This window comes from Echinops telfairi, unplaced genomic scaffold (genome assembly GCF_000313985.2).
Source record: "Echinops telfairi isolate 266 unplaced genomic scaffold, ASM31398v2 ScPeMD7_443;HRSCAF=831, whole genome shotgun sequence".
NCBI classification, from domain to species: Eukaryota; Metazoa; Chordata; class Mammalia; order Afrosoricida; family Tenrecidae; genus Echinops; species Echinops telfairi.
In genome coordinates, this window is record NW_022104341.1 from 45,642,115 (window position 1) to 45,651,075 (window position 8,961).

The 8,961-nt window shown below is 47.6% G+C and overlaps 1 protein-coding gene across 1 annotated transcript in view; it reads right to left on the minus strand.

The window, feature by feature from the left end:
* ST6GALNAC5 (ST6 N-acetylgalactosaminide alpha-2,6-sialyltransferase 5) overlaps positions 1 to 4,958 on the minus strand; it is a 38,059-nt gene extending 33,101 nt beyond the window's left edge. The window contains exons 1-2 of the mRNA XM_004699320.2: positions 4,560 to 4,958; positions 19 to 428 (exon numbers count right to left, since the gene is read on the minus strand). Coding sequence (XP_004699377.2) covers positions 19 to 428; positions 4,560 to 4,958 — 809 coding nt within the window. The remainder of the gene's footprint in view (positions 1 to 18; positions 429 to 4,559) is intronic.
* Between the last annotated feature and the right edge of the window lie 4,003 nt (positions 4,959 to 8,961).

Genomic DNA, 8,961 nt, shown 5'->3' on the forward strand with positions numbered 1-8,961 from the left:
CCCGCCACGCGTGTGTACCTGTCTTTGCCAGTCTCCTGCTTGAAGAGCTCATCAAACTGCAGCATCTGGTGGCGTGCGATCATGAAGGCCTTGAGCCGGGGCAGCACCTGGCTCAGGAGCTGCAGGTTGTTGTACACCTGGCCCTTGCCATCCCGCCGCATGTAGCTGCTGGGACCCCAGAAGATAAACACGGTGCCCTGGCTCACGTTAAGCAAGTCGTGGCGGTTTCGCAGGATCCTCTGGATGCTGGAATGCGCGATGACCCTCAGGCTGGTGCGATTGCCCACGTCGCGCCCGAAGCCGCGTGTGGGGGCGTCATTCATGCGGATGACACACTCTGTCTGGTCAATCCGGGCGCCGAGCCGGCTGCGCAGCAGATGTCCCGAGCTTGTCACCAGGGCGCAATCTTGGCAGTGCATTTTCAGGGGCTAGAAGGCAAGCAGAAGAGAGCGCTTCGTTGGCCAGGGGATTCAGCTCAGCTGGCCCCGGCAGGCTACCGCTCTGCCTCAGAAGGGCGCCCATGCTTCCCCTCAGAGCAGTTCCCTTCTGCGACTCTTCATTGACCTTCTTAGTCTGCTCCAAACGGTAGACTGGGTGAGTTGGGATAGAGAGAAAGCGAGCTAGTGTTAACTAACTGCAACCACTGTGCTGGCATTTTTACTAATGTTATATAATCCAAACATCACACCAACCAAACAAGGCTGCTAGTCTCATCATTTAACAGATGAGGCTATTCAGGCTGCCCGACATGAATCAATTTTCCCAAGGATATATAACTAGTTCAATGATAAAGCCAGGCGTTCAACAGTTTGGCAGGTCTTTCTGAATCCAGAGTGGCCCATCTCCTAAGACCAAGTCAAAGTCAAGTCCATAGTGCACCTCTTTTGATGCCCATAATTAAACTTATTGCAATTCAAATGAGGAAGGCCCTCAAGGAGATGGGTTGACACCGTGGCTGCAACAATGGGCTCCGGCCTAGGATCAATGATGAGGATGGCCCAGGACCGTGAGGTGTTTTGGGTTTTTTGTGTGTGTGCATAGAGTTGTCAGGGGTTGGAACCACTCCATGACACCTAAAAAAATCAACAGAACCCCCTAGGAAATGACATGCAAAGTGTCATGCTTTGGATGCTATCATTTGAAAGTGATCTTTAAGCTTGCTTCTCACACGCTAAGGGGTCAGAGAGATCAAGTGAGTTGGTCACAGGTAAAAGAAACTTCCCACCCTCAGCACTAGAGACCTCTTTACGGAAGCTGGGCCACTTGGTGCTTCCCCGGAGCAGCCCCACCGCCAGTGCTCATTTCAATAGGCACATGCACCAGGGGGTTGATATCTGGACACCTCAGTTCCAACAAAGTTAACATTTTCCTGTTTCTGATTCATGGGAAATAGCTCTTACTTGCTGCATGAAGATAATGTGTGTGTTGCCTAAGGACAACACCAGTTAGTACACAATAAAATGACAGTCTAGAACAGTGGTTCTCAGCCTTCCTAATACTGCGCCCCTTCAATACAGTGCCTCATGTTCTGGAGACCCCTCAACCATAAAATTATTTTCATTGCTACTTCATAACTGTCATTTTGCTACTGTTATGAATCGGGCAGCCCCTGTGAAAGGGTCGTTCAACCCCCCAAAGGGGTCATGACCCACAGGTTGAGAACTGCTGGTCTAGAATATTCTGAAAGAATGTTGCATTGCTAGTTCCTTCCCAGTGCCCCTGCCTTTCTTCTCTGTAACCTTAGAGCAGGAGACATGTGACCCTGCAGAGGTTCAAGAAAGGGAACCAAGATGGTACTCTCTAAACCCAGCTCACTGCCACCAAGTCAATGCTGATGTCCAGTGGTCCTCTAGGACAGGACAGAATTGCCCCTGCGGGTTTTCCAAACTGTAACTCATTCCGAGAGTAGAAAACCCAGTCTTTCTCCTGCGGAGTGCCCGGTCTTGCAGATCACAGCCCAACATGTAGCCATTACGCCGCCAGGGCTGTATTTTTATGGGAATTTCCTGAGCCCTAGCTTTAGTTTCAGAGCAAGAAATACAGCACCTTGAGGGCAGCTACAATCCTAGTCTTGTCTCCACCGTCTACCAGCTATGAGATCTTGGCAAGGCATTAATCGTAGCAAATCTGTTTCTCGATGCTAAACTGATGATTATACCTTATTTCACCATGGTAGAATGAGAAAATACCCATACACACAGTATTAGGCTGGACCAGTTGAAATGACCAATATTTGACTATTTACTATTTACTACTGCAATAACAATTCTTTTGGGGTGTGTGTGTGTGGTGGTGGGGGGGAGGACACTATTTGTGATAGTTAAGGTTTCATGTCAACTTGGCTGGGTCAGGATTTTCGACAGTTTGGCAATAATCCCCCATGACCTGACCTAATACAATGTAATCACAGCCAACCAGGTGTAAGCTTCCAAAATGGGATAACATTTGGGTGGAATACAACAGCCTTACTCAGTCAGGTCCCAGCCCTGGTACAATTCATTGTCCAGGGAGTATGGCCAGCTTCCAGTATAAATGGACGCTGTAGGAAGCTTGTTTGATTTTTGCTAGGTCTGGACCTTGCATCTGGCTCCTCAACCTTTGATTCTTCAGAACTGCCCCTTTGCCTGGTGATCCTGAGAGCCATCAGCACCCTGTCATCTGACCTTCAAATCTTGGCTCCATCAGCTCTGCAGCCACAGACCTGACCTGCTGAGCTTAGATTCATCCTCCTTTGTAGCAACCAGCCTGTGCTTCTCCTGCTGACTGTCAGCCCCTGTAGCTACTCAGTCAAGAGAAGCCTCCAGCCGAACATCTGAACTGTTGACTTACCCACTTGTACAACTGTGTGAACCATCTTCTTGATATAAATTTCTCTATATGTACATATATAAGCATCACTGGTTTTGTTTCTTTCAAGGTTCCAGCCTAAGATACCTAAGAGAGGGAATGGTCAATGATGTCACAAACCATAATATAATTATAAGGTAAAGGCCTGGAGAATGATTTTTGGACTTGGTGACCTCTGACAAAATCATCCCTTCAGTGGAGGTGACCAAAGTCTGACTGTGGTGGGAGGTGAGGTTGTAAAGGTGGGAATTTGACATAGAAGGGCTGATGGGTGTTGATGGTGCAGCACAGATCCACAGGGCTGACCAACATTCAAGGTGTCCAGCCAATCCAGTTGCCCATTAGGGATCCTGGTTTTATCCATGCAAATTTCTACATTCTTGGAAACCTTTCAGCCCTAGGCAAACTGAGCCCTTAGCTACCTTCTTGCTACTCATAGAGAAGCACATAAAAATGATACAAAGATGATAAGGGGTATCTGCAAATGGCACATTCTCAATAATGATCAGGGTCAAAAGACCCAGAGTCTAAAACATACTGAAAAGAAAAGGTATTAATGTTTTCATCAGTTAAAGAAAAGTAGGGGAACAACTAGATACTTGTGGTCAAATGACATTCATTTGTTTTTCATTCAAAGGACACCCACGGCGCGCTGACTGCACCTGGGAGGCCCCGTGGTAACGCAGCGCATTTGCTTCCTAAGGCATCTTTGGAAGATTTCATCCCAATGGACCCTGGGGTCATGGAACCTGCTTTTTCTCATCAGCCTATCTGGGAACTGCCACCCTTAATTTTCCAGTTTGGTAAGTTGTTTTCAATACATTGTGCCTATTATTACTCAAGAAACAGTTTGAAGAAAGGTCCCCGTAGCACCTCTTTTGCTCAGAATTAATTATTCTGCTTGCAATTTTCACAGCTGGAGGCTGGTAGACAGCTGGAGGCTGGTAGACAGCTGAAACACCCAAAGATTTCTGTCCTTTGCCCACAGGAGACAGGGAAAGCCCTTTTGTAGGGGAAGACAAAGATACTGGCCCTGCCACACTGACTCTATGTTGCACTGAGTTCAATCCAATTAGGTGACCCTAGGTGTGTTTGAGTAGAAATCTGTTCCAGGGGGCATTCAATGGCTGACTGTTTAAAAGTACATTGTTAGGGCTTCCTTCTGCAATGCCTCTGGGTTGGGCTTGAACTTCCAACCTTTTAATTACCCAACTCAATTTAATTTCAGCTGAGAATTAATTGGCCATTTTCACTACTTACTAACAGACCTATGATGACTCCAAACCAAAAAAGAATCAAACTCACTGCCATTGAGTTGATTCCAACTCATAAGGACCCTGTAGGGAAGGACAGAACTGCCCTGTGGGTTTTGGAAATTTGCACTCTTTTTTTTTGTTGTTGAAATTTTCACTCGTAATAGGAGTAGAAAACCTCATCTTTCTCCTGAGGAGGCGCAGCTGGTGGCTTTGAACTGCTGACCTTGCGCTTAGCAGCCCAATGAATAACCACTGTGCCAGCAGGGCTAGAAACTAAAAAATAAAACAAAACACAGCTGGACCCTAGTGTGCAGTACGTTTGGCATTGGTTCAAATCCACCCGTCACTTTGTGTGAGAAAAATGATGCTGTCAGCTCCAATAAAGATTTACAGTCTCGCAAACACTATGTAGGGCCACGGAGTCAGAATCAATTTAGTTTTTGGTTTGGGTCCCACCCAATCCACGTTAGCTCGGAGGTCTTGACTTCTACAGGCACCTATACTCATTCTTTGAGTTGTGCAGATGCACCACACGGCGTGAAGAAGATTCAAGTCTGAACTATGCCTGAAGTGCCTGTTGGCATGTGGAACCAATACGATGACAATCGTTGCTCTAAACATAGTGTTACATTTCTTGTAGTCGGGAGCGCATGTTCCACAGGCTGAATCACTCCCAAAGGAGGGGAAATGAAGTCTGTTCTCTGCATTCAGAGTCACTGATGTGGTCTTGGGAGGAGAATGACGAGCGTGTTGCCTGTTTGGCCCTGTTTTCTCCGAACACCTTACAGTCCTCCGAGAGTCACAGCTTGGCACCGCTAACTTCAGCTTCTTAATGATATGGGTGCACAGACTCATGCCCGAGTGAGTTAGGGTTTCTGATGCAGCATTTACATGTACTTCCTTAAGCACTCATACGCTGGGTTGATGGATCACTAAGTGAACTTCAGGAAGGTGAACTTGAGGATCTGGGAGATGAAGTACCGCTAATGACTTGGGAGAGGAAGCAGCTCCCAGGGCCCTTACTCCATAAACCCAAACAAAACTCATTACTGTCCAGTCAGTTCTGACTCACAGTGACCCTACAGGACAGAGTAACCCCTTTCTCCTGGGAGAATGCCTGGGGAGTTCAAACCACTGACCTTTTGCTTAGCAGCACAACACTAACTCTACTGTACCCTCGTCACCCCCGTCTCCACTGCTCTGCCGGGCCTGCTCTCTGGCTTCCCTCTCATAGGAATTAAGCATCCGTGATCCTGTGGGACATTTTCCTTCCACTGCATTCAGCGTGTGTTCCATCCATTACCAGAAGACACAGCCACTCCTATTAGGGCCACCACAGTCTTGGACCTTATTTTCCTGTTGTAATCCATGCAAACCCCACCCACCAAATTATATCCCACCGGTGGCGGCTGCCTAGTGGATTCAGACACACGGCAACCCATGTGTATCTGAGTGCCATCGCCTGTGTTCTATTGGGTTTTCAGTGGCTGACATTTTGGAAGTAGATTATCAGCCTTTTCTTTCGAGGGCACGCTAGGAGGATTCAAACTGCCAACCTTCTGGTTAGCAGGAGTGTACTAACCCTGTATACCACCCAGGGATTCCTGACCCATAGAAAGCACTTTGCACGGAGTAGATGGGTGGATAGATGAGGAAATGACGTACCCCCTAAGACACAGAAACAAGATGTAATGTGGTGCCCTTACCTAGAGTTTGCCTGTAAATGCCAGCCTTTGGCACGGACACTGTGGAGACAAGAAGAGAGCGAGCCGTGGAAGCTTTCTGTCTGCAGAGAAGGAGGCTGTGACCACTTGCCTCAGAGCAGCCTCTAGGCCCAGGCCACCATAATGGCCAGAGTCCAGGGCACTGTCTGGAATTAATGGCTGGCTGGGAAAATGGCCCAGGACACAGAAAGGGCCATTAAGCCCAGCCAGTTATTAATCCCTAGGAAGAGCTTGATGCCAGGGACATTAGAGCTGTTGCGAGGTGAAAAATGCTACAGAGCTAGGCGGAGTTGCCCTTTCTCCAGGCGGCTGATGATCACAGCTGTAGGCTGTCCCCCACGGGGTACCTATGGGGCACAAGTGAGCTGGCTCTCTCGAGGGAGCAGACTTACACACACAGTCATGAGTGTGCACACACAGAGCTTTCTGTTCTACGTGCTGTCACTTCTGTTCTTTGATAATGTGGTAGCGCTTGTCACCATCACCTGAACCCCAGCACTGGATCTGTCACTTGGTGGAGGCTCATGAATATTTTAGAATGTCTTAGAATACGTGAATGAGTCTATTTCTCCAGACCCCTTTCCTACCCACCGAAAGAAATTCAGAGACTAGGCGAGCGTGACAACTTTCATCACAACTGTGCGCTGTAGAGACAAGCGTAACCCCTGTTTGGGGACTGGTGCTCAGAGAATCAGGTCTGATTTCTGTCACAGCCCGAGGAACAGGAGCAGAGAGGGATTCGTCCTGTGACACAGTGATGCCTCCTGAGCATTCCTTAAGAGAATAGACCAGGCCAAGTCAAATTGAACTTGACACCGAAAACACTCAGTGATGGCCTTGCAAACATTTGCAGCCTGGCAACACCAGGCTTCACTTTTAAGAATTCTGATTTATTAGGCGGAGGAAAAGGTACCTCAGAGCATAGTGTCAGTTAGCTCAGTAATGAGACCATTCTTGCTCTGGGAGCTGCTTGCTGATCTGAAGCAAACATAAGACATATTAAATGGCTGCAGGTGTTTTCAGAATCTCTGCACTTTCCAATCTGATGTTTTCCTGTAATTACTGGTCTTTTATTAGCTGTCAATCTCAGTTCAGCCTGACACTGGATATAAACCTTTGTGATTATTTATATGATTTACCAGAAACATGTTACTCTTCTAAGTTGCCCATTTTTCTTTGATTCGATGAGAAGCGCCTCCACCAGCCATCACTACCAAGCAGTCCTCCTCTCTCTACCCGGGGCCACCTTCCATGGTTATTGTCTATTAGCTGACGGCGGACAAGAGTGCCCCATGGTCCGGAGGCAGTTCTGAGCAGTGTTTTCAACATGGCCTCTGAAGTCACTTGCTTCTTCGGCTCCTTAGATGACTTTGAGCAGGTAGCTTAGCTTTTCAGAACCTCAGCTTCCTCACAGGTAAGATGCATACAGGAAGGTCAACCTTATAGGAAAGTTAGCCCTCCTTGCTCATGATGTGTCTCCCACTCCATTGAGCAACTCCCAAATCACAGATCATCCTCAATGCCTCTTGTTGTCTACCGCTGGTGCCAGTGCCCCTCACATGGATCCTGGCTCAAGCAGACTTCGTGCGCCTCCGAGGGGAGCTGTGCTCCGTAGAAGTTTCAATGGCAGACTTTTGTACAGTAGATTGACAGGCTTCCTTCTGAGGTGCTTGGGCCAACTCCAACCTCCATCCTTTCAGTGAGTAGCTGAGCCTGCTAGCCATCGGAATGTATCTGCTCCCTCTGGGCTGATTCCGTTAGGTCGATTTTCCTACATGCATCCCAAATCACACTGCTCTCACTATTCCTCCTTCCACTGCCTTTATCAAGCCATCGTTCTTTCTTCTTAACTCTTGCTGCACACTCAGCTCAATTGTATGCCCCTTGTTCTCCTCCTTCCCACCATTCCTGTCTCCTAGAAGCTTCTGTGATGACCTATAAGATGCAAGTCACACAATACCCCGCTTACGTCCTCCAATGACTTCCTACGGAAAGGTGAAGGAAAGGCTGTCAATCTCTTTATCAGGAGCACTGGTGGTGCAATGGGTTAAGCATCAGGCTGTAATGGGAAGGTTGACAGTGTGAACCTACCAGCTGCTCCTAAGGAGAAAGAGGAGGTTTCTTCCTTCCATAAAGACGCCTAGCCTTGAAAGCTCTCTGAGAGCCCTACGTGAGGCTATGGGATCACTAGGATTTGGGACTGACTCTACAGCAAGGAGTTTGGGTTTGAGGATCCGGGCCCTCAAGACACACAGGCACAACAGTGAAGCGCTCAGCTGTCAACCAAAAAGTTGACAAGTCAAACGCATCCAGCAGTTCACCAGGAGGAAGGCCTCCTAATCTACTTCTATAAAAATTACACTCCATGAGCTCCTTTGGGGGCAGGTCTACTCGGTCACAGTGTCTCCGTGAGTAGGAAGCAACCTGACGGCATCCCACCACACCACCACTACCTACAGCAGTCTCAAGTATTGCTTTGTGCGATTACAGGTTTTGTTTTATACACATTATCTCTTCAGCACCAAGACCAGCGTTTCAAACATGTTTAAAGGAATGACCGAATGGAGCACATGCAAACTATTTACAAATGTCCCTAGCACATAAAAGTAGTAAATGAGTGAGTATGTTTTTAAAAGGTGTCACCATTCTACTATATCAACCGACAACATTATGATTAACAGAGAAAAATTCGAAGTTGTCAAGGATTTCATTTTACTTGGATCCACAATCAATGTCCACGGAAGCAGCAGTCAAGTAAGCAATGAGACAGCGCTGGGAAAATTCACTGCACATGACCTCTTCGAAGTGTGAAAGCGCACAGATGGCACGCTGAGGACTACAGTGCACACAACTCAAGCTAGGGGCTCTTACTGGACTAAGATGCTTGTGAAAGCTGGGCTTCAGAGTGGATACATTTGAATTATGGTTGGCAAGACGATGACACATACGATGATCTGTCTGAAGAAATGGCAAATCTGTCTTGGAAGAAGTACAGCCAGATGTTTCATAGAAGCAAGGATGGCAAGACTTTACTTCACATGCGTTGGACATGTTATCAGGTGAGACCAGCAAGGACATCAGGCTTGAGCGAGGATCCGTGAAAAAGAGGAAGACTCTGGTGAGACAGACGGACA